At 36.3% G+C, this 26751-nt stretch overlaps 3 protein-coding genes and 1 pseudogene across 3 annotated transcripts; all 4 read right to left on the reverse strand.

Annotated features, from left to right (window-relative positions):
- Positions 1 to 7838: 7838 nt before the first annotated feature.
- LOC143618343 (F-box/LRR-repeat protein At3g59200-like) lies at positions 7839 to 18336 on the reverse strand. The gene is made up of 2 exons (XM_077090593.1): positions 17700 to 18336; positions 7839 to 8504 (listed from the first exon to the last, which is right to left on the reverse strand). Exons 1-2 carry the CDS (start codon positions 18225 to 18227, stop codon positions 7971 to 7973), a joined length of 1062 nt encoding a protein of 353 aa, XP_076946708.1. The 5' UTR covers positions 18228 to 18336; the 3' UTR covers positions 7839 to 7970.
- A 1661-nt stretch (positions 18337 to 19997) lies between these two features.
- LOC143618339 (F-box/LRR-repeat protein At4g14103-like) lies at positions 19998 to 21879 on the reverse strand (annotated as a pseudogene).
- A 3484-nt stretch (positions 21880 to 25363) lies between these two features.
- Positions 25364 to 25800, reverse strand: LOC143618340 (putative FBD-associated F-box protein At5g38565). Its single transcript, XM_077090591.1, has 2 exons — positions 25705 to 25800; positions 25364 to 25627 (listed from the first exon to the last, which is right to left on the reverse strand). Exons 1-2 carry the CDS (start codon positions 25798 to 25800, stop codon positions 25364 to 25366), a joined length of 360 nt encoding a protein of 119 aa, XP_076946706.1.
- Positions 25801 to 25838: 38 nt separating this feature from the next.
- LOC143618341 (uncharacterized) lies at positions 25839 to 26405 on the reverse strand. The gene has a single exon (XM_077090592.1). It carries the CDS (start codon positions 26403 to 26405, stop codon positions 25839 to 25841), a length of 567 nt encoding a protein of 188 aa, XP_076946707.1.
- Positions 26406 to 26751: the final 346 nt, after the last annotated feature.

The following is a 26751-nucleotide window of genomic DNA, read 5'->3' on the forward strand; positions in this document are numbered from 1 at the left end:
TGAGGCAGCAACACAACACGTGAGAAGAGAGTATCATGCAATGCTTGTTGAATTATTTTCATAGCATGTGCATCTCTCTTGTGAGCATTCTTTAATTTGTTTTGATCTTTCTCAGTTTCATCGACACCGTCTTGTACCAGGTCCCATAGATCACGTGATCTTAGAATCGTCTTCATGGGGATACTCCGATACTCATATCCCTCTCCTTTGAACACAGGGATTGGAGTTGGAGCAGTAGATAGGATGCTTGTTTGCTCGGTCATGAGTGAAGGAGGTGGATTAGGGTTTTTAGCGGATTAGGGTTTGAAGGAGAAAGTGAGTGTAGGCTTTTAGGCAGATTAAGGTTATTGGTTTAGAGAAGATGATTACCAGATTTTGCTCTGATACCAATATGATGGAATCAGTATGGAAATAGTTAAAGATAATTGAAACAAGACTCTTGATTAATATTGAATATTGCAAGATTGCATACAAAACAAAGAAACTAAACCCTCTTAAATAGAGAGGATAACAACGGTTCATCCCATATGACTCGGACTAAACTGGTAGACCTATTATACAGGAGAATTATTCAAATAAGAAACAAACTTTAAAAACATGAACGTCAAGGAGTCTTGCTTTAAACACACGCGCTTAGATCATTTTTTAACTGGGTGGTGATGGCGACACAACGTAGCAGCATCGACGGTTATCGAATTGTTTATTTTCTTATGACTGTAAAACATTTAAAGCAGACTTGAAATTACAAGCTTAAGTTTCTGTATTTTATTAGTATGACATTTTTTGCATGACTAGAACATGTGATGAAATGAGCTTTCGGGTTAACGATTAAACTCAGTTTTTAAATGTGTCGTGCTTGGGTTGTAAAACTAAATGGTTTACTCTTTAAGTTAAATGTTTAAAAATTTAAGATTGATATCATATTCAGGATTGACACTTTGTTATTCATTGGACTTCTACATGTATGCTATCTTATAACAAGTTCGCTTATTGCACTTCCCTTTCTTATAACAAGTTCGCTTATGACTGTAAAACATTTAAAACAGACTTGAAATTACAAGCTTAAGTTTCTGTATTTTATTAGTATGACATTTTTTGCATGACTAGAACATGTGATGAAATGAGGTTTCGGGTTAAAGATTAAACTCAGTTTTTAAATGTGTCGTGCTTGGGTTGTAAAACTAAATGGTTTACTCGTTAAGTTAATTGTTTACAAATTTAAGATTGATATCATATTCAAGATTGACGCTTTGTTATTCGTTGGACTTCCACAAGTATGCTATCTTATAACAAGTTCGCTTATTGCACTTCCCTTTCTTCGATTTTTATCATCTCCACCGTAATGAATAATTTGAAGTTCATTATTCGATTTCTATACCTAGTCCGGATGGCATGTAAGTCCATGGTTCAACCTTTAAACTGTTTGAAAGAAAAATTTTGCAAAAAGTCTTTATAAGCTCAAAAATGTTTTGATCAATCATTAGGGGGGTCAGAGTAAATTCGGGGTGATACTAACGATGCCCGATGTATGATGGAGTTTGTAACATGTCGGATTAACAGGGGACCACATAAGTATTGTGCCTAATTATACCTTAATGTATCACAGTGAAATCAAAATACTTGTTAAGTTTAAAGTGGACCAACATATCTACAATCGACTATTGGTTCTTGGCATAATAATATCCAAATAGAAGTGTGATTTAGGACGCTAAAGACAATATGATTCCATGTTGTGATCTTTCTCGCAAAAATATTAAAGTCATTAGAAAATTATGTAAATATTATTGTTATATAATATAAATTGCATCTTTACTCTTATCTTAATTTTATTTTTATATTCTATTGTTTTATTTATTATGTATATATATTCGTAATACTATATATATATATATATATATATATATATATATATATATGCCAAAAAGAGTAAGTTTTTATGTGTTTGTAAATATTTTGTTAAATATTTGTTTTATTCAAAATCATGTGTTTTGGTGCCAAGGTCTTTTATACAAAGTTTAAAGTTTGTTGGAAACCTGAGACATAAAAAAATCATTTACAAGTTGAGGGGACATGTATTGAAAAAGAAAATTCTTCTTTGATCCTCAAGAGGGTCTGTGAACGAATCTTATTTACTCTAAGTTTTGTGCAGCTGTACATGGATAGGTAGATCAAGATCAAATGTCCTAGGCTGCAGACACTGAAGTTTCCGATGCTGAAGCACTTAAAAGAAAACGAGAACGTAACAATTGGCGGTTGAACCTAAAAAGGAACTGATCGTGTCTGAAGATCAGTCTAAGGACAAAGCAAAGAAACATGTCGGCACAAGAAAGTCAACACAAGAAAATTAGATGTCGAGCCTCCCGCATATAATGTTTCTAAAATTTGCTGCTGCCGCTCCTTCCCAAAAAATAAGATTGAAGTTCAAGTCTTCAAGATTGGAAAATAAAGAATTGTCAAGATCCAATCTCGTTCAAGCTCTTGGATCAAGACAAGTACTAGATTTTAAGAAATAAAGACGAAGCAAAGAACTTGATGAAGGTTCCTGGACATACTCAATCCAAGAGGGAGATTGTAGGGCCAATATTCTATATTAGTTTTAGGATTGTGCATGTCTTTATATTCGCTTAGAGTCGATGTAATACGTACCTCAGTACGTTTATTGTGTAAAGACAAAATGTAAACGTTGGAGAAATGGGGACCTTATATAAAGGGTCACTTAACCCATTTCTCCATAACTTTAGTAGAAATCCCTTTCAAAACCTAAGTATCTAAACAATAAAACTCTATCTTCCTCCCTCCACCTTCTTACTTTCGGCCTCCCCTACACCACAACAAGATCCGAGATCTCAGTCCTTGCTAATTGTTTCCGCCAACTAATAGAGAGGTTGATCCAAGACAACTAGTTCTTAATTTGTTGTGTTGTTTGATCCGGTCACGGGACCTACATAATATAATGCCTCAACTAAAATTATTTTGAGAATAATGCAAGTCGAACCCATCTTAATTCGGAATCTACCGAATCGTCCAAGCCCAAAGGAAATGGTAGAAGGTTTTTACCAAATACAAAGCGTTAAAAAGGATTACTTTAGAGATTTATTGAATAGTAACAAAGTTTTGAAATTGTTTCAATCAACTCACTCGAAAAATAATTTGTTCCAATTATGTCACTAAAGTTTTCTTTGTGTTCAAATTCTAAATATTTTATCTGGATAGCAGGTTATGTAAGTTTTTTTATTTTTAAATAGTTTGACATTGCAAAATATTTTTTAAAAAGTTGAAAAATTAGTAAAAATAGAGAAAGATAATTTTTAAATTACGAAAAATTGCAAAAAAAAATCTGATTTTTATACAATTTTTTCATATTTTTTTTGTAATTTTTAATTTTTTCTCTCAAATTTTACTATTTTGTCAATTTTTCAAAAACTATTTTGCAATATTAAACTACTAGGTTATAGCCCGCGTGACACGTGGGTGGAATGACATGTCACTAAACATAATCAACTTACACATCAATTTAAACAAACATAAATTTCTTTAACTATTAAAACTTGATAGATTTACATTGTCACTAAACACATCACCATACCAACCAGAAATTAATAGATTTACATTGTCTTAATATTAAAACTTTCAAATTACAAGAAGTTAATTTGAGCATAACAACCATTACACATCAACAAAATAACTCATAATGTTCTTTGCTATTAAACCATTATCAACATCTTGAAAACTTCAACCAAAAGAAAATCACTTTTCCTAACACACCTGAAAATTGTTACATCACAATAGCAGATTATATAAAATATAAACCACACAAAACTCCATGTATAAGTTTGCATATAGTAGGTAACTGAATATTTGACTAAACAATAAGTTTGAATATAATTAAAGCGGTTTATTTTAAATCTTTTTTTACCTAAAATAAACGGTTGATTATATTCAAAATGCATATTTAAAATGAATTATTATATAATAAATTTAATATTTCAATATTTAAGGTTAATCGAAATCGTTTAATATTTAATAATAATACGTTACTTAATTTAGGAATTAAATAACAATAACAAAAAACATAATAGTTTCATTAACTATCGTTATTATAGTCAAACCTTTAAATATATTTGAATTTCAAAATTTTGTAAAAATGTCAATTATTATTATTATTATTATTATTATTATTAAATTATAAAATTCTGGAATAATAACGGATTAATTTATTGTAGATTAATATTTTTAGAAACTTTTAGAATAGATTATATTTGGAAAATCAATATTATACTTTTTTGTTTAATTTTAAAAATCACTATTATGATTTAGTAAATTTACTAAATTTATAATTCAATAAATATTAATAAAAATTTAGAAACTTTATAATTATATACGGTTATATAATTTTATTTAATATTATATAAAACATAAATTATTTCCTTAATTATAGTTAATTTAGTCAAACCTTTAAATATAGTCAATAATAATTTGAATTTGAATTTCAAATTATAGTCAAAAGGTTAATTAATAATGGAATCAGTTATGTACATTAATATCTTTATTAAATTCTAGAATAAATTATATGTGGAAGATGAATATTATAATTTAATATGTATTTTAATTTTAAAAATAAATATTATATTTAGTTTAGTAAATTTAGTATATTTATAATTAGTAAATGTTAATAAAAATTAGATAATGACTATATATGATTGATTATATAAAAATTAAATAAATTACATGAATTGTGAAAAATACATAAACACATGAATAATAACAAAAAATATACATCAATATTAAACAAAAAATAAGATATCTTATCAACAAATCTTCAACCCATGAAATTAGCTATATCAAGTTCGGAACAAAACCTGAAATGAGAAAATTAAATATTAATATTCGTTTTACAAATAATAAATTTTAATCGTGGTAATGTTACATGTTATGAAATATTTACCCAGTAATGCATAAAATTCAACTTTAATTTAAATTTGAAAATTTATAAATTTTAAATTACATCGTTTTAGAAATAATAAATTTTAGTGATGGTAATTTTTGACATTATGAATGTTTGTTTAATCACTCATTTAAAAAGTTCAACTTAAAGTTAAAATCAACTTTAATGTTTGACCAGGCAATTTAAAAATGTTTGACCAACTTAAACGTTTGACCAGCAATGATATAAAAAATAAACTTTAGTTTAAATTTGGAAATTTTAACTTTTTAAATCAAATAGTTTTAGAAAATAATAAATTGTAATAATGGTAAGTTTAGACGTTATGGAATATTAACCAACCATTTACAAATTTTAACTTTAACATAAATTTGGAATTTAAAATTCGAAATTGTAATCGTTTTAGAAATTAAAAAAAAATAGTCGCGGAAATGCTACATGTTATGGAATAATAAGCCATTGATTTACAATTAATTATTGGCCTTACCGGAAAAAGAATAATGATAATGTCCATGGATGAAACTTTTTATTTAGAACCTAGAAGAACAACATGTGAAAGAAAAAACAGGAAAAATATAAAACTTCAAATAAATATAAAACAACCATTGTTATAGGTATAACACATGAACGGAAAAACTTACCGAAAAAACAGAAAAACATAGAAATATTAGCTTCATCGCCTTTTTTGATTTGGAACCTAAACTGATTTTAAAAAAATCAGTTAACAATGAAAACAAAAATAAAAAGGTTAGATCTACAATAACCGGAAGAAAATATGATGTTGCCGGAAAAAGATATAACCTTGCCGGAAAATCATATAACATTGTTGGCCATTAGAGTATAATATATAACCTTACCGGAAAACGATTAATCTCGATCTACATTACCGGAATATAGAAGATGGTGGATGGTGGAGTTAGTAAGCCGAGAGAGATAAGGAGAGAGAGATAGAGATTAAATACAAACAAAAACGGAAAACAAAAATCTTACCAGAAAACCGTAATAACTTCAAAATATCAATTCAATCTTGGATTTTGATATACAGCCTAAAGAGATTATTACAAAATCATATAACAATTAAAATAAATATAAAACCATTTCGGAAAACCTTAGCGGAAAAAGATATTACCTTGCCGGAAAATCATATAACATTGTTGGCCATTAGAGTATAATATATAAACTTACCGGAAAACGTTGAATTTGTGACAAAAATCTTACCGGAAACTTTACCGGAAAACCGTAATAACTTCAAAATATCAATTCAATCTTGGATTTTGATATACAACCTAAAGAGATTATTACAAATTCATATAACAATTAAAATAAATATAAAACCATATCGGAAAACCTTACCGAAAAAAGATATTACCTTGCCGGAAAATCAAATAACATTGTTGGCAATTAGAGTATTAAATAACCGGAATATAGAAGATGGTAGATGGTGGAGCTAGTAAGTCGATCGAGAGAGAGAGAGATTAAAATGATTTTGATGGAAAATATTAAGGTTTAAATAAGTTTTTTGGTGTTTGGTCAACATGACACATGACAGAATATTAGAGCACTTGAGAATGGAAATATGGTGACTAGTTTGCACATGTGGACAGCCTAGAAAAAGACCATGTGTCCACATTGTATTGCTTTAATAGTATTTAAAGATTTCAAAAAAACATGCATAACCTGCTCTCTAGGTAAAATATATAGGATTAGAACAAAAATGAAACTCTAGTGACCTGATTGGAACAAAACATTTTTTAATATCTAGGATTAGAACAAAAATACAACTTTAGTGATCGACCTGATTGGAACAAAGCCATCTTTTATGAATGACCTAATTGGAAAATTTCAAAACTCTATTACTATTTTATAGGGTAGTCCCATTCTAAAACTAAGGCATTCAGAATTTCATTATTTGTGTTAAAATATTTGTTTAAACTTGTGTGCTTGTGTACTAATAAATTTGACAGCAAGAGTGGCTTTCTTCCCTCTTTTTTTCCCTTCATTTAGGTTGAGTGTAATGGGGCGAGAAGTGAGGGCGACAAGGGAAAATTTGGGGGGAACACCGCCCCTGGGCGATTTTGGGGCGATAAGGGGCAGGGGGAAATTGTCGCCGGAAAGGAAGAAAAATTATTATCATTTTATTTTGTTTGTGTGTGGGCTATATATATATATATATATATATATATATGTATATATATAACATATATATATTATTATATTACTATTTGTAGCCCATACACAATTACACCCCAAAAAACAAATTCACACCCATTGCTGACTGGGCGTCACGTGTCGCAATTCGCCCCAATTTGTAGCCCCTCCATTACGCATAGCCTTATAACATAAAATTTTTAACCACTAAATCCTCAAAACTTTGTACTTCCAAGAACTTTAACCTATCAACTTATTTTTATAAGAGACACCCTACCACTAAATCAATAAATCATGGGTAAGAGTGGCGTATTAAAAAATCATCTAAACAGATGATGAAAGAAAAAAAACACCATTCAGCAAATAAAATTGATAAAATCCAAAAATAATAGTCATCACAATTCTTTGAAATAATAATCAGTGAGTTAACTCATGTATAGTCATTAGGAGCAAAGGAGAAGTTTCATATTATTGCAAAATGCATATGCTTACATGCAAACTAACTAATAGTAGAATGAGACCAGTTCCCATGAAAATGGATCTCACAACAGGTGGAAGCTCTAGGGAGCTTTCGCAATCGTCCACACAACCGCGCTTCTTCTTCTACATTGTTTGAGTATTTCCAAGTGATTGTTACCGTCTTCAACACCTTTGCATCCCGCAATATGTATTTCAGAAACAATCTATCAAGTTTCCAACACTCATTAAATGAAATGTTGATGGTTGTGAGGCTTTTTAGTTTACGAACCAACTTTCGCTTAATCCAGCTATATCCTACAGGCTTTTGTTTCCAGCACAAACAAAATAGAGAAAACCATTAATGTACAAAGATATGTATAAGAGGTTAATAGGCACATAAGATAAATCTTTAGAAGATAAATCATGTATATACCTTTTCTATACCCAAATGTTTCAACCCTGGAGTACTAAGAAATCGATGGATTAGTCTGTAATGCCAAAACCCTTTCAACTCCAAATGCTTCATATTCGGAAAGATAGGCATATATGAAGTGAATGGGATATTTATGTCCACATGCGAGCTTACGTTGTGAGCCGAAAGTGATTTAACTCCACTTATTCCCGTTAGAAGCTCAACCCACAAATAATTATATGTTATCTCAGAAAAAGAAATAGATGCCTCAACCAAAGATGACACATCTTCCATTACAAAAAACGAGTACAATACTCCACCAACGAAGAGGTATTCAAGATTAGGGACGTTTAAAACTACTTCTTTGACTACTATGGTGATAACCGATGAAAATGTTAGTTTCAGCCGTTTCAAAGTAGGAATATTGAATATGTAATTTTTTTCATCGTTGCGAATTGTTACTTCCAAAGATAAACATTCAAGCATTGGGCAACCACTAATGAGTTTAAATGTACTCTGAAAAGGATTCTTATATACAACGATGTTGTGACACCCGGTAAATTTCTCAATCCTATAAACTAAGTAATCAACCTAATAATTAGGTGATTGTAAATATCGAGCGCGCCATGTTAGTCAGCGCGTGCATTTGTTATGTGCGCCCTGCGCGAGCGCGCTATGTTAGAATCAGCGCGTGCATTTGTTATGTGCGCCCTGCGCGAGCGCGCCATGTTAAGAACCAGCGTGGGCATATGTTATATGCGCCATGCGCGAATGTTTTGGCTTTATGTTTTCATGTACCTTAACGCTATGATGTCTAATGGGTTGACCGTCACGCATGATGCTAAGGCGGGTGCATCCTAAATCGTTTATGCGCGTGCGGAAGGGAACTAACCTCCCCGCATGGCGGGAACATTGAGAGCTAGTTTGTCTGAAGCTCCAAGATGGAGTTGACTTCAACATAACTGATCACTATGTTGAAATACCAAGACCACCTGGAGAATCTACAAATAAAACTCAATGTCCCTGACTGCGAGAAGGTCACGCACCTACCCGCAGCAAAGAAATGTCCTTCACGCAGAAAGCTATGCGCACAAAGTAATACGCGCAGAACACTTAGTCTATTCTCCAGTTGTAAGGAGATTACTCCCGCCCAAAAGGAAACAGTAGCGTGTTTCAGAGATTTTCCACTTTTTACTGTACACTAACAAAAGTACCTGAAAAAGCACACTGTAACATGAAAAGTCAACTGTCAGCCACCCTATTCTCACCAACCCCAGACCTGCATGTCCTGACCAAATCAAATCAAAATCTTTTATCCACTACTCCACTCTTAAATAAATAATAATAATTTCCATACTTTATCATCATTACCCCTAGATATGAAAAGATTACAATCCCCTAAAGCAAGGGATTGTGTTCCCTTGAGTTGCCTATAAATATGTAACCTAAATTATCACCCAAAACACACTTCGAAGAACTGCAAACTTGCACTAATCCTCTCCCAAGCATCCGTTGTTTTCATTTCCGATCCTGTTACTTGGTAAGCCGAGAATATAACCTTGAGATCTACTTTCCAACCCTTATATTCTCCTATTTCTTGATCTTAATATATATACTTCTTGTTATTTAATCGTATTCTAGACCTTCAATTCCAAGGCCAACACCAAGAAAACCCGAATCTCGATTTAATCCCTTAACAAGAACCACAGGTGAGTCTCACAGCCCCTATTCTCGCTGTTTTCACTGTTTTTAAACTGTTTTCGGGGCGAGGGACACGTACTTAAATAATGTTTTATCATGGTATACTTACAAGCTATACAAGCGATTATGTGTTTAAATTATATTTCATGATGAGCAATGCGAACGGTTATCTAAGGTTTTCGATGTGTGTGCGCTAGAACCCGAGTAAGTGATCACTTTACCATTGGAACTCTAAGGGTAGGGACTGCTGGTTTGATCCACCCACTCGTAGGGGTCGCACCTCTTTGCATGGACGAGTGCCTAGTATGGTCATGGGGCAGTACTATGGGTTTGAGCCCGCTCGTAGGGGTCGCACCTCTTTGCATGGACGAGCGCCTTGTTTTCCGGCACAACGTCCGCGCGTAACCCGCGGGACAGAATTATTGATTAGCTCGTAGTGGCAGCGCCACTTTGCATGGACGAGCACATTTTCCTGAAACGTTCGCGCGTAACCCGCGGGACGGTATTACTTATTTTAGCTCGTAGTGGCAGCGCCACTTTGCATAGACGAGCACAGTTCCCAGAAATGTTCGCGCGTAAACCGCGGAACGATTTTATCAGAATATGTTGATAGAACTATGTTTTACCAAGCATGTGTTTTAATGAAGATATCAGAATTATGTTTCAGAATGATTTGTATCAAGATTATGATGCAATACGATTTATCAAGTTACTAAAACTTGTGAACTCACTCAGTTTATACTGATTCAAATGTTTTTACGTGTCTTTCAGGAGATATTTAGGTAGCGCATGGAGTCACACTTAGAGCACCTCACGCTGAACATCTAAAACTAGCTTTTTGGAAGATTTTAGTTCTATCCCTTCGATGCGCGTGGTTGTTCCCGCCGCGCAAGGGGATATGGCATGGAAATCTTCAACAGTTTTTATACTTGGATGTTTTTATGTAATTTTTAAACAATGTAATGTATTTGTATCAAACATTTCATGCGCAATGAAAATCTTTGAATGTTTGCAATGGCCCGTGCTTAATTATCAATCCCCACTCGCGCGCGCCCGGCTGTTTCCGCCGCTCAGGGCCGGGTGTGACAGATTGGTATCAGAGCACTGGTTATAGCGAACTAGGAAAAGAAGTTTTAACCTAGACTATAACCGTTGGGGAATCACATGAAATATTTTTCAAAGAAAATATTTTCAAAAGAAACTATACACACACTTAGGAACACGGGTCACACGGTGTAGTAAATAATGATAACATTATGTGCTCAGAGTACATGCGCTAAGTTTGATATATTTTCATTCTCTTTTAAAGCGAGAATGCCTCCAACTAAAGCCAAAGGAATTACCATGACACCCGAGGAACTCGCGGAAATAATCGCGCAAGCAATCGCAACACATGAGGCCAGCAAGGCCGAATCAAGTCAGGGTCGTCAGAATGAGACCCCAGAACCCGAATCAGGAGCCTTGGACAAAGGATGCTCCTACAAGACATTCATGGCCTGTAAGCCTTGGCCATTCAAGGGTACCGAAGGGGCCATTGGGCTCTACAACTGGATTGACAAGATGGAGACAGTTCTCTCCATTAGCGGATGTAGTGAGAACCAGAAGGTCCTTTACACGACCTGCATGTTCCAAGAAGCAGCTTCGTCTTGGTGGAAGCTTCAAACGAAAACATTGGGGCGAGAAGTTGCTCTCCACAAGACCTGGGAGGAACTGAAGGAAATGTTGATGAGAAAGTTCTGCTCTCGCGCAGAAATTCAGAACCTACAACAGGAATTCTGGAACCACACCATGGTAGGAACGGATATCGACGCCTACAACAACCGGTTCAACGAGCTTTGCCAGTTGGTGCCAGACATGGCAAACACGGAGGAAAAGAAGATCGAGAGGTATATTTTTGGGTTACCTCCTGTTGTTAGGGTTCCGCTCAACGCCGCAGCGCCTCCAACCTTTGATGAGGCGGTAGCGCGGGCCATCACCCTTACAAGGGATACGGTCCGTGCGGGTATGTTAACTACGCGCGGAATCGAGCAGCGAACCTCTGATCCCAAGAGGAAGTGGAACTCTCACCACCGAGGGTCCGACTCCAAGCAGCCACCGTTCAAGAAGCAGGAGAGCGTAAGGGCTTACGCGATCCAAGCCGCGGAGCCATCAAGAAAAGGATACAGCGGGCCTCGCCCATGGTGCAACAAATGCAAGTATCACCACGAGGGTGAATGCGCAAGAATCGAATGCGCCAAATGTGGCAGACCAGGGCACAAGACGATGAATTGCCGTGTCAGAGAAGCTGGAGCAAGCGACAACTGCTACGCATGCGGGAAGCCAGGGCATTTTAGTCGGGATTGCCCGCAAAAGGGAAACCAAGCTCGCGGAAGAGCTTTTGTGATCGGCGCAGGCGAAGCTAAAGAAGAGCCGAATGTGGTAACCGGTACGTTTTTGCTTAACGGACATTTTGCATCTGTCTTATTTGATACTGGCGCTGACCTAAGTTTTATATCTGCTGAATTTAAAAACTCCCTAGGCTTAGCAACCAGTAGGCTAGACACGCCTTATACTATAGAACTAGCCAATGGTAGGCAGTTATGCGCGAACGAAAGAACTGAAGAATGTGTAATAGTCATGGGAGGTCACGGGTTCAATATTAATTTGTTGCCAATAGACTTGGGAAGTTTTGACATTGTGGTAGGTATGGATTGGTTAGTCGAGAACCACGCGGAAGTTATTTGCCATGAGAAGCAGGTTCGGATCCCACTGTTGAACGGAGAAACCTTGGTAATTCAAGGGGAAAGAAGGGGAGTTGCGACGAAACTGATTTCGTGCCTAAAGGCGCGTAAGTGCCTAAGGAAAGGGTGCTACGCCTTCCTGGCGCATGTAGTAGAGAAGAAAGGAGATGAGCGAAGAATTGAAGACTTACCAGTAGTGCGCGAATTTCCAGAAGTTTTTCCTGAAGATTTGCCCGGATTGCCGCAGCCGCGACAAGTAGAATTTTGTATTGATTTAGTCCCAGGAGCTGCGCCAGTAGCTCGAGCGCCTTATCGACTAGCTCCATCTGAGATGCAAGAGCTATCCAATCAGTTACAGGAACTATTGGATAAGGGTTTCATACGCCCAAGCTTTTCACCTTGGGGAGCTCCAGTACTGTTTGTTAAGAAGAAGGATGGTTCGTTCAGAATGTGTATTGACTACAGGGAGCTGAATAAGCTGACAGTCAAAAATCGGTACCCCTTACCGAGGATTGACGACTTATTTGACCAGTTGCAGGGATCCAGTTATTATTCGAAGATAGATCTACGGTCAGGATACCACCAACTTAGGGTCCATGAGGAAGATGTGTCGAAAACAGCCTTCCGAACTAGATACGGCCATTATGAGTTCTTAGTGATGCCTTTCGGGCTAACTAATGCGCCGGCTGTATTCATGGATCTGATGAACCGCGTATGCAAACCATACTTGGACAAGTTTGTGATTGTGTTTATAGATGATATTCTGATTTACTCTCGGACCAAGGCCGAGCATGAGCAACACCTGAGATTGATTCTGGAATTGTTAAGGAAAGAAAAGTTGTATGCGAAGTTTTCCAAGTGCGAGTTTTGGCTTAGAGAAGTTCATTTTCTTGGTCACGTTGTAAACGAGAAAGGAATACACGTTGATCCTTCCAAAGTCAAGGCCATCGAAAACTGGGAAGCGCCAAAAACCCCAACTGAGGTGAGGCAATTCCTAGGACTAGCTGGCTACTATCGACGCTTCATTGAGAACTTCTCCAAGATAGCTCTACCTCTGACCGCGCTAACTCAGAAAGACAAGAAGTTTGTTTGGGGCGAAAATCAGGAAGCAGCGTTTCAAATGTTGAAACAGAAGTTATGTAGTGCGCCAATTTTGTCTCTGCCCGAAGGGACGAACGACATCGTCGTTTACTGTGACGCTTCACATCAGGGACTCGGATGTGTCCTTATGCAGCGAGACAAAGTCATAGCGTATGCCTCGCGCCAACTCAAGACCAATGAGAAGAACTACGCAACGCATGATCTGGAACTTGGAGCGGTTGTCTTCGCGCTAAAGATTTGGCGCCATTACCTCTATGGTACAAAGTGTGTAATCTTTACGGATCACAAGAGCCTTCAACATATATTTGATCAAAAGGATTTAAACATGAGGCAACGAAGATGGGTTGAATTGTTGAACGATTATGATTGTGAAATAAAGTACCACCCTGGAAAGGCGAATGTGGTAGCAGACGCGCTAAGTAGGAAGGAGCGAATAAAAACGCTACGAGTCAAGGCTCTAAGGTTGACCATTCACGCAGATCTCTCTACCCGCATCCGAGACGCTCAGCAAGAAGCTTTGAAACCAGAGTTTGCTAAAAACGAATCCCTTGGGGGTATGATTAAGAATTTGGAACTTAAGAACGGCAATCTATATTTCGCTAACCGCATATGGGTCCCTCTCAAGGGAGGATTGCGCGAGCAAGTATTAAACGAAGCTCACAAGACGCGGTATTCCGTACATCCTGGCGCAGACAAGATGTACCAAGATGTTAAAGCGCTGTATTGGTGGCCCAATCTTAAAGGCGCCATCGCGACGTATGTCAGTAAGTGCCTGACGTGTTCGAAGGTAAAGGCTGAATACCAGAAACCATCAGGGTTGCTTCAACAGCCAGAAATTCCCATGTGGAAGTGGGAACAAATCTCTATGGACTTCATCACCAAACTGCCAAGGACACCTGGGGGTTACGACACGATCTGGGTTATTGTGGATCGGCTAACTAAGTCAGCACACTTCCTGCCGATCAAGGAAACCGATAAGATGGAAAAGTTAGCCCGATTGTATATTCGAGAAGTAGTTTCAAAACATGGAGTCCCAGTGTCCATCATTTCTGATAGAGATAGTCGGTTCACCTCAAGATTTTGGAGATCGTTACAAGGAGCTCTAGGTACTCGCCTTGATATGAGTACAGCTTATCATCCTCAAACGGATGGGCAAAGCGAGCGAACAATCCAGACATTGGAAGATATGCTGCGCGCTGTGCGCAATCGATTTCGGTGGTAGCTGGGATACTCATCTCCCATTGGTTGAATTTTCTTACAACAACAGCTATCACACAAGTATCAAGGCTGCGCCGTTCGAAGCTTTGTACGGACGCAAGTGTAGATCCCCACTGTGCTGGGCTGAGGTGGGTGAAAAGCAAATGACTGGTCCAGAATTGATCCAAGAAACAACAGACAAGATTTTTCAGATAAGGGATCGCCTTAAGATAGCGCGCGATAGACAGAAGAGCTACGCAGATGTGCGAAGGAAACCACTGGAATTTCGAGTAGGGGATAAAGTACTTTTGAAAGTCTCTCCATGGAAAGGAGTCCCCCGTTTCGGCAAGCGAGGAAAGTTGAATCCGCGCTACATTGGACCATTTGAGATCCTGGAAAGGATCGGTCCGGTTGCTTATAAACTCCGTTTACCCGCCGAACTCAGTGGAGTTCATGATACGTTTCATGTGTCCAACCTCAAAAAGTGTTTATCTGATGAAACGTTGATTTTGCCGTTGGAAGAGATTCACATCGACAAACAGCTGCACTTCGTAGAAGAACCTATAGCAGTAACCGATTGGAAGGAACAAAAGTTGCGCAGAAGCAAAATCAAGTTAGTAAAGGTTCAATGGAACTCGAGGCGTGGGCCTGAATTCACTTGGGAAAGAGAAGATCAAATGCGCCAGAAATACCCACACCTCTTTCAGAGCATGGCTTCTGCCAGCAACGTCTCCTAAATTTCGGGACGAAATTCGCTTAACAGGGGGAGAATGTGACACCCGGTAAATTTCTCAATCCTATAAACTAAGTAATCAACCTAATAATTAGGTGATTGTAAATATCGAGCGCGCCATGTTAGTCAGCGCGTGCATTTGTTATGTGCGCCCTGCGCGAGCGCGCTATGTTAGAATCAGCGCGTGCATTTGTTATGTGCGCCCTGCGCGAGCGCGCCATGTTAAGAACCAGCGTGGGCATATGTTATATGCGCCATGCGCGAATGTTTTGGCTTTATGTTTTCATGTACCTTAACGTTATGATGTCTAATGGGTTGACCGTCACGCATGATGCTAAGGCGGGTGCATCCTAAATCGTTTATGCGCGTGCGGAAGGGAACTAACCTCCCCGCATGGCGGGAACATTGAGAGCTAGTTTGTCTGAAGCTCCAAGATGGAGTTGACTTCAACATAACTGATCACTATGTTGAAATACCAAGACCACCTGGAGAATCTACAAATAAAACTCAATGTCCCTGACTGCGAGAAGGTCACGCACCTACCCGCAGCAAAGAAATGTCCTTCACGCAGAAAGCTATGCGCACAAAGTAATACGCGCAGAACACTTAGTCTATTCTCCAGTTGTAAGGAGATTACTCCCGCCCAAAAGGAAACAGTAGCGTGTTTCAGAGATTTTCCACTTTTTACTGTACACTAACAAAAGTACCTGAAAAAGCACACTGTAACATGAAAAGTCAACTGTCAGCCACCCTATTCTCACCAACCCCAGACCTGCATGTCCTGACCAAATCAAATCAAAATCTTTTATCCACTACTCCACTCTTAAATAAATAATAATAATTTCCATACTTTATCATCATTACCCCTAGATATGAAAAGATTACAATCCCCTAAAGCAAGGGATTGTGTTCCCTTGAGTTGCCTATAAATATGTAACCTAAATTATCACCCAAAACACACTTCAAAGAACTGCAAACTTGCACTAATCCTCTCCCAAGCATCCGTTGTTTTCATTTCCGATCCTGTTACTAGGTAAGCCGAGAATATAACCTTGAGATCTACTTTCCAACCCTTATATTCTCCTATTTCTTGATCTTAATATATATACTTCTTGTTATTTAATCGTATTCTAGACCTTCAATTCCAAGGCCAACACCAAGAAAACCCGAATCTCGATTTAATCCCTTAACAAGAACCACAGGTGAGTCTCACAGCCCCTATTCTCGCTGTTTTCACTGTTTTTAAACTGTTTTCGGGGCGAGGGACACGTACTTAAATAATGTTTTATCATGGTATACTTACAAGCTATACAAGCGATTATGTGTTTAAATTATATTTCATGATGAGCAATGCGAACGGTTATCTAAGGTTTTCGATGTGTGTGCGCTAGAACCCGAGTAAGTGATCACTTTACCATTGGAACTCTAAGGGTAGGGACTGCTGGTTTGATCCACCCACTCGTAGGGGTCGCATCTCTTTGCATGGACGAGTGCCTAGTATGGTCATGGGGCAGTACTATGGGTTTGAGCCCGCTCGTAGGGGTCGCACCTCTTTGCATGGACGAGCGCCTTGTTTTCCCGGCACAACGTCCGCGCGTAACCCGCGGGACGGAATTATTGATTAGCTCGTAGTGGCAGCGCCACTTTGCATGGACGAGCACATTTTCCTGAAACGTTCGCGCGTAACCCGCGGGACGGTATTACTTATTTTAGCTCGTAGTGGCAGCGCCACTTTGCATAGACGAGCACAGTTCCCAGAAATGTTCGCGCGTAAACCGCGGAACGATTTTATCAGAATATGTTGATAGAACTATGTTTTACCAAGCATGTGTTTTAATGAAGATATCAGAATTATGTTTCAGAATGATTTGTATCAAGATTATGATGCAATACGATTTATCAAGTTACTAAAACTTGTGAACTCACTCAGTTTATACTGATTCAAATGTTTTTACGTGTCTTTCAGGAGATATTTAGGTAGCGCATGGAGTCACACTTAGAGCACCTCACGCTGAACATCTAAAACTAGCTTTTTGGAAGATTTTAGTTCTATCCCTTCGATGCGCGTGGTTGTTCCCGCCGCGCAAGGGGATATGGCATGGAAATCTTCAACAGTTTTTATACTTGGATGTTTTTATGTAATTTTTAAACAATGTAATGTATTTGTATCAAACATTTCATGCGCAATGAAAATCTTTGAATATTTGCAATGGCCCGTGCTTAATTATCAATCCCCACTCGCGCGCGCCCGGCTGTTTCCGCCGCTCAGGGCCGGGTGTGACAGATGTCTAGAGTTTTCAGGCAAGGAAGGCAGACAGAAGATGTCCACTTCCAAACACTCTGATCATCATCATCTACATTATATCTTAATCTTAACTTTGTAAGTGTCTTGCAAGTGAACATGCTTAAAGGTGGCTCAACTTTCACAGCGTGTATGTCAAGCTCATGAACGTTTAACTGGACTGCCTTATCAATCCAACTTGATGCACACGAATAATAACTAGATAAGTGTAGTCGGAAAGAATTAACTTGGGATATTTTGCGATACTTGAATACCTGATCCACAAATCTATCTAAACTACGGGATTTTCCATGGATATAATCAAAGTCAAGGTTTGTATCTGAACCAGGGGGTTTTCCATGGGTATCATCAAAGTCAAGGTTCATGACCAACATCCAACTGTACCTCCATCTTTTCGACAAAATAGTAGTTTGCACCGCAAATTTTGTAGGCGTTAGAGAGAGTATGTATGAAAGAACGTCTTCAGGCAAACTGCTTAGCCTATCATCTACATTCTCACTTATGGAACTCATGGTATAATTCCTAAAAATAAAACCCAGAAATTAAAAATATTCACAAATAATATGCAAAACTTTAATATGTAAAAAAGTGTGAAAATGCTGATATATTAATACTAAACATTCAGTATTACTTTAACTAGAGTTCGACCATAAAAAAAAGCAACTCTCGCATGGATACCTGACTGATCGACTTCTACTATGCAGAGAACAATAATTAAGCAATTAGAATTTCGAATATGATAACTTATCTTTATCTTAGATATTAAATATAAATTTAAATATGGATATATATTTATTAGTTAACTAAAGATAATATATATATTTTTGTAAGTCTTTAGAAATTAATTATCTAATTTGCCAAATAACTAAATAAAGTTACTTTTTTTTAGCTTAAAGGCTTATATTTTAGTCCTGTCAGGTGGTGGTGTCGGCAGATCAGCGGTTGGGTGGTGGTGGCGGCGTAACGTAGCAGCATCGACGGTTATGGAATTGTTTATTTGTTATGACTGTAAAACATTTAAAGCAGACTTGAAATTACAAGCTTAAGTTTCTGTATTTTATTAGTATGACAGTTTTTGCATGACTAGAACATGTGATGAATTGAGGTTTCGGGTTGACGATTAAACTCAGTTTTTAAATGTGTCGTGCTTGGGTTAAATGAAGACATTGATAGCAATATGGGGGAAGTTCCCATCAGGCAACAACGGTTCAATGTTTAAAAATTTAAGATTGATGTCATATTCAGGATTGACGCTTTGTTATTCATTGGACTTCCTACAGGTATGTTATCTTATAACAAGTTCACCTATCGCACTTCCCTTTCTTCGATTTTTTATCATCTCCACCCTTATGAATAATTTGAAGTTTATTATTCGATTTCTATACCCTAGTCCCAAACCCAAACCTGCTCCCATATCTTGATACTGTGTTCCCTCATCAGCCAGATGATTTTGGTTCTGAGTTAGTACGTCGGGTTCAGGTTAATTCGTTTTCAGTCACTATATATTAAGCTAACGTGAGCGACAACATTTCATCTATAAGTTTCTATACTCGGTGTGTTAAAAGTGGTCGCATTCGCAAGTTGCCAGTTCCAGCTCGGCAACAACAGGTTATTAAAAATGAACCTCATCAGTCATCACCACATGAGCCCAAAAATCATGTAAGGAATATGAACCTGAATATAAAACGAATATATGCGGGCTAACTTAAACCCGAATACTTTTTATTTCTGATATTTCTGCATATGATATATAATCTTAAATATTTTAATATTATAAAATCCGCAATATCACACTTTTTACGTTGAAACTAATATGTAATTTAGCATATTTTTGAATGGAAGTTAATTCTTGAGTTCTGTGACTGTTAACAACCAGTTGGACTATGTTGATGTTTGAACTTTCGTGTTCACAGCATTCTCTGTTTGATGCCTACAAAATTTGCATATTATGTAATGTTCTATGAAAAGAAAAGAAAACATAGCAAAATTGATATAAAACAAATAAGGAAAAGGGGTAGCGGTAGGAACCGGCTAATTCTCCGACCCTGGAACCATGTACCAACCTTACACAACGAACATAAAGATTTGGAGCCATTTCTGACAAACTAAACCATTCGACCAAGCAACTCGCTATCAGATTTTCCAAAAAATGATGTAATAGCACTAAAACATGTCAATGTTTCATTACAGCCTTCATTTTAGATGTTTAGTACATACTAGATTCACAAATTAACATAAAGTAGATGGTTTACAATACAATCCCAAAATAGAAGACTCAGTAGACGCCCATTGCATCATACATGTCATGTTTACTTCATAAAAGCTAATTAACTAGTAGTAGATTAATGCCACTTGCTACCAATCAAACGGATCTCACAACCCTTGGAAGCCCTTGGAAATCCAAGCAACTGTGCACACAACCGCTTCTCTTCTTCCATGCGATAGATTTCCCAAGCGATTGTTATCGTCTTTAACACCTCTGCATTCCCCAACATGTATTCCAGAAACTGCATTTCAGATTTCCTCCCCCAACATTTTGAAATCTTGATGGTTGTAAGGTTTGTTAGCATACAAGTAGGAACCAACTTTGGTTCAATCCAATGTTGACCTGTCGTCTTTTATTTTGTTTCAAAAATGGATTTGACCTAAAGTTTCAGGATATGTTCGACCAAAGATTTTACCTACCCAATAGTGAAATCCTGCAAATAAAGCAAAAACGGCTCCCATAGAAAGTACATAATGGAAATGTGCAACCACATAATAAGTATCATGTAGAGCAATGTCTAGCCTAGAATTTGCTGGAACTATTCCAGTGAGCCCCCCTATGGTGAACAAAAAGATGGACCCTACAGCAAATAACATGGGTGTTTTGTATTGTATCGAACCCCCCCCCCCCCCCAACATGGTAGCGATCCAACTAAAGATTTTGATTCCAGTGGTGGGGACAGCTATGATCATGGTAGGGTAGCTGCGGTGAAGTAAAGGAAAATCACAAAACACAAATGTTAGCATATATATACAAGTAAATAAGTGCAACGAAAAAGTACTCAAAGTTAAAAAAGCTCAAGCTGTACTTCTTCAATACGCAAATGTTTCAACTCGGGACAGCTTTCCAGGAATTGAAGAACTAGTCCACAATATCTTGTAAGCTTCAAATGCTTCACATTTGGAAAGATGGGTAGAGCTGAAGTGATGAATGGAAACTTCAACAAAAAAGTATAGAGTTACAGTTAATACGTGAAAACAAAAACCAATCAAAGAGTAAAGACTAACAAAAACCTTACCTTATCAATTGAAAGAGATTTAACTCCACTTATTTTCTTTAGAAACTCGATACACAAATGATCGGATGTTATACTATTAAATGAAATTGACGCTTCAACCATAGATGACACATCTTCCATTACAAAAAATGAGCCCAATACTCCACCAACAAATAGGTATTCAAGATTAGGGACGCGTAAAACAACTTTTCTGATAAAGTTTCTATATTCTCCTGACAATGTTAGTTTCAACCGTTTCAAAGTAGTGATATTGGATATGTAGTTTTCCTCCTTCCAGAGGCATCCATCCAAAGATAAACTTTCATGCATTGGGCAGCCACGAATGAGGGGAAACAAATTGACAAGGGGATTATCATGAACAACGATGTCAAGAGTTTTCAAGTAAGGATGATTGACCACACACGGATACAGAGTAGCATTTTCAAGATCTATTCTTAATTTTGTGAGCGTCTTGCAAGTGAAAAAGCTTAAAGGCAACTCAAAAAGGTCAACTTGTATGTCAAGTTCACAAACATTTAGCCTGACTGCCTTATGAATCCAACTTAATACACTTGGTTTTTTAAACCTTCTATTAGAGAAGAGTAACCGAAATGATTGAAGCTGAGATGTTTTGCAAGAGTCCAGTACCCGATCAACAAATTTTGAAAAGTTATCAAAACCAAGGGGTGGGGGGCAAATATCATCAAAGTCAATGTTAGTGATGAACATCCAAGAGTACCTCCAACTTTTGGATAAAATGCTGGTTCTGACAGCGTATTTAGTAGGCATTAGAGAGTATGTGTGTGGTGATTTCTTCAGGCAACATGCTAAGCCTATCGTGTACATTCTCACCTATCGAGCTCATTTTTAATGCCTAGTAGTTAAAGAAAACACAAAACAAAAACACATGAGAAGTCATTTTCACTTCCAAATAGTTTTCAACAAACATACATCAGAAACATGCATGCGTTTTGATATCAGAAAAAAGTAATCAATATTTATAATGAAACTGAGAATTAACTCTTAAATTATATAAGCTCAAAGATGAAACCTGATCAACAGAAATCCTTTCCTTTCCTGTACAGATGACAACGAATGCAAAACCAACGTCGGCTTCGTGGCAACTAGGGCATCAATTTCTCTATTTTCTTTTTGCACATCCCATCACGAACAAGTATTAAAATGTATTTTTTTTATTTTAATATATTCTGGCCCAGCCCAAACAAGTATTAAAATGTATTTTTTTTATTTTAATATATTCTGGCCCAGCCCAAACAAGTATCATGATAACGTGAAGATATATGTGATTCAAACACGTTGTATAAAAAGCAAGGTTTGTGAAAAACAAAAATTTTGTCATAAGTTGATAAAGGTTACAATACAAAATGTAAGTAAACGCTATATGAAAATTTGATTATTTAATCCTTGATATAATAAACAAAAACATCGTTGTGTCACTTGGCACATAATTTGATCATTTGTGTCACGTGTCACCTTAAGATTCAAAAGAAAACTTTATCCCATCTTGCATTACTTCAACGACAAATCCAATGGGAAGCCAACAATTATAAAAGATAGTACATCAAACTTATCATTAGACACTACATGAATTATTGTGTACAACTACTCAATTAATTTAAAAATATTTGATGTTATTAAATCTGGTTTCCGATTCAAATCAGGCTTTTTCGATTTGCAAATAAACGGCCGTTTTTTATTTTTTTTAATCTCAAATGGGTCAAAAAGTTTGAATTTTCTTTGTTTAAAAAAATCAAAATTAATTCACTATTTATTTGTATGTGAGCTAGAAAAAAGTTAATATGAGTCGACGTGACCCACTCATTTAGAGCTTATTTAAAATAATGTGCAATAATTTAGATATAGCATACTAAAAACCGCTCTTAAATAATCTTTTATCATTGATTACATTAATTGGAGGTTATAAATTTTTAACACACTTTGGATTGCGCAAGACTCAGAGTCATTTTTCGTGAACTAATATAAATCAAGAAGAAGAATCTGCTCATTGAAACTTTAAAACGGAACAAATGGATATTTACATGTATTATGTACAAAAGTTATATCTAAGAAAGAAGAGTGCATGATCTCGCGAATTACTTCTGAATCAATTCAGAAATCATATGTAAGAACTATAGCATTTCGTAATTTATTGGAAAATCCACTTTGATTCTCTATGTTCAACCAATAATTTGGGACCATTAACATGGTTAAAGCTAAATTGTTTGAAGTCCGGACACAATGATATTCTTTCTACCACTATGTTAATTTAGAGATGGTTTCAAAATAAATATTTTATCAATATAAAACACTCATATCGATAAAATAATTTGAACTAATTATTGGGGTTGATATCTTATATATGTTGTTAAGAACACATAGATACAATAAAATTATAAATAAAACTATAAATGTTATATATAAATTAGTATTTAGATTAAGGAATTTCCAAAATGTATATGTGCATATATATTTTCATATCATGTAATATATAATTTATCATATCGTATAACACATACTTATATAAATAGTTTAACATATTTTTTGTATGTTGAATTTGTGTAGTCGTTTGAATAAATTTATTTGTTCCAAACACGGATACCTAACCTAGTATAATAATGAAGTAAGTTTCTTGACAGAACAGTTATTCAGAAATTCGTATGTGAAAGGGGTACCCTAAAAATACCCTAAACCCCCGGTTTTTTTTTTAAAAAAAAAGTGTAAGTCTATAACAAGAGTATTGTTTTAAATGTGACAAATAAATAATTACCATATAACCTCCTTTCCTTTTATTTCCCTCCCAAGGTACATTTGCCTATATTTCAGAATATGATGCACTTGGAGTTCAAAAGTGTTTGGCGTACTAAAGAAATCCTGAAATTTCTTGAATATTCTCCTGAGCTAAAATATCTATGTATTGAGGAGGTACTTGAGTTGCTTTTTTTTTCTTTTTTTTTACCATTTTGTAACGTATATATACCGTTAAAAACAATAGCATGTATCATGGGATGAACTGAATTGGGTTCCCACTTGTATGCTAACAAACCTTAAAAGTATCAACTTTTCAAAATTCATGGGCAAAAAGGGTGATATGGAGTTTTTGGAGTACATGCTGGGAAATGCAAAGGTTTTGAAGACGGTAACTATCCCATGCGGAAACTCATGCAAAAAAGAACAAATGCAATTAGCTACACAGGTACTTAATTTTCCAAGGGCTTCCAGGTGTTGTGAGATTCAGTTTCTTGATAATTGTTCCTCATTAACTGATAGTTAAGAAACTTCTGTGAAACGGACGCTATTCAATGGATTGAATCGAGTCTTCTCTTTTGGAATTTGGAGTTTCATTTACCGGTTCTTGTAACTTTTAATAAATTTTGATGTGTGCGGTGTAATGTTTTGCTCATATTTGATCTAGTTATGGCTTGCCCATCATTTATCTTGAGATTGCACTTTAAGAATATAAATCATCATAAATGTAGAGTTATTTACAAAATGGTCCGTTTGTTTTTTTACTCTTAGTTTAACTTTCCCTTTGTTTTATAACTTGTAATTGAATGTTATTTCCATCTTTTGCATCAAGTGTAAGTGAGATTACAAGCACTTGTTTTATGTAATTATAGACATGATCAACCATGTGTCTATTTAATTATGACTCAATATGGGTTTATAACTATGTATTTTAAGGTCCCAAAACACAAATAATATTGTGAAAATCACTTTCAAAATGCAGTCGTCCACGCTCTAATTAAATCCTACAACCATTTTGATGATCGACCACCTTTGGTCCTACGCCAAAAGGCAGAAGGGTCTTTTCTATCTATGTGAAAACGCTAATACATAATCATCGATGAAACAACGAACCATTAAGTGCAGGGTCGGCCCAAGGGCTGTGCAGCCCGTGCAACCGCACAGGGCCCAAAAGAAAAAAATTCGGGATATGCAATAAATTTATTAGATACAAACAGAACTACAGCAAACGTATCTTGTAGTTCATATGGTATGCTATGTTGTTTAAAATCTGTGGACTTAAGTTCAATTCATAAAGTGGGATTCAATTAGTATGCTATGTTGTTTAAAATCTGTGGACTTAATCAGCCATCTTAACTTTGATCAACATTAATGTGTGGTTTAAAGTTCAAAATAGAGAAGACTGGTATATAAGTCATTGAATATGGTTCATCATGATGTAGCACCAAAACATCTCAATGTAACATTGCAGCTTTGATTTTAGATTTTCAGTACATACCATATTCACAAACTAACATATAGTAGTTGGTTCAGATTACCATTCCAAAATAGAAGACTGCCCGTTGCATCATACATGTCATATTTACGTCAAAAACTAAGTTAATTAGCCACCAGTAGAATCACTTTCTAACAGTAAAATGGACCTCACAACACCTGGAAGCCCTTGGAAGCTCAAGCAAGAGTGCACACAACCGCTTCTTATCTTCTCTGCTATTGACTTCCAAAGTGACTGTTACCGTCTTCAACACCTCTGCATTCCCTAGCATGTATTTTATAAAATCCATTTCAGATTCCATCCCCTGACATTTTGAAATCTTGATGGTTGTAAGGTTTGTTAGCATACAAGCAGGAACCCACTTTGGTTCAAACCAACGATCTACCACCTTTTGTTTTGTTTAACACAAATGTTAGCATATGAGCAAACAAGTACAGCAGAAAAGTTTTAAAATAGCTAAAGTACCTTTAGAATACTCAAATGTTTCAACTCGGGACAACTTTCAAGAAATTGAAGAACTACTGTATTATGCGGAAATCTTGTAAGCTTCAAATGCTTCATATTTCGAAAGATGGGCAGAGTTGAAGTGTGCCGAGTCTTCAACGAAAAGTATAAAAGAAACTCGCGAATTGAAAGAGATTTAACTCCACAATTCCATTTAGGAACTCGATACACTGAAGATTGGATTTTACACTATCAAGTGAATCAGAAGCCATACGTGAAACAGAAGCCTCAACAAGAGATGAGACATCTTCCATTACAAAAATCGGGCCCAATAATCCACGAACAGATAGGTATTCAAGATTAGGAAGGTTCAAAATAAGTTTGTTGGAAAGTGATGTAAACATTCTATGCAATCTTAGTTTTAGTCGTTTCAGAGTAGGGATATTGAATATGTAATCTTCTTCCTTCTTCCAAATTATTACTTTCAAAGATAAACTTTCAAGCACCGGGCAGCCACAGATGAGTTGCAATGTATTGACAAAAGGTCTTTGACGAGCAACAACGTCAAGGTTCTTGAGCAACATCCAAGAGTACCTCCAACTTTTGGATAAAACGCTGGTTTTCACGGCGTATTCAGTAGGCATTAGAGAGAGTATGTGTGTAATGATTTCTTCAGGCAACATGCTAAGCCTAGCGTGTACATTCTCACCTATCGAGCTCATTTTATGTGCCTAATTCTTTTAAAAAAACAAAAACACATGAGAAAGTAACCATCTAATAGCTATTTTAAAACATTCAGTAAAAAAAACAAGCTCCAAGTTAGAGGTAACTTAGATCTCGATTATGCAAACTGTAAACTCTTAATTACAACACAAGCAAGCAATTAGGGTTTGGAATTTGATAGTAAAAACCCAAGGATACGAAAACGGTTAGAAGGTTTTATATCGGATATTAAAATATCTCGGCCCAATAAGTGGCAGCAGCCCAACACAAGTATATATGTTTCAAAAGGACCAAGTATAAAGGAAGTTTCAACCATCACTAGTTTTCATGTGTAAACAATAGGGG

The sequence above is a fragment of the Bidens hawaiensis genome, unplaced genomic scaffold, assembly GCF_021521415.1.
Source record: "Bidens hawaiensis isolate Kalapana, Puna unplaced genomic scaffold, B.hawaiensis_p1.1 tig00069548_1, whole genome shotgun sequence".
NCBI lineage: Eukaryota > Viridiplantae > Streptophyta > Magnoliopsida > Asterales > Asteraceae > Bidens > Bidens hawaiensis.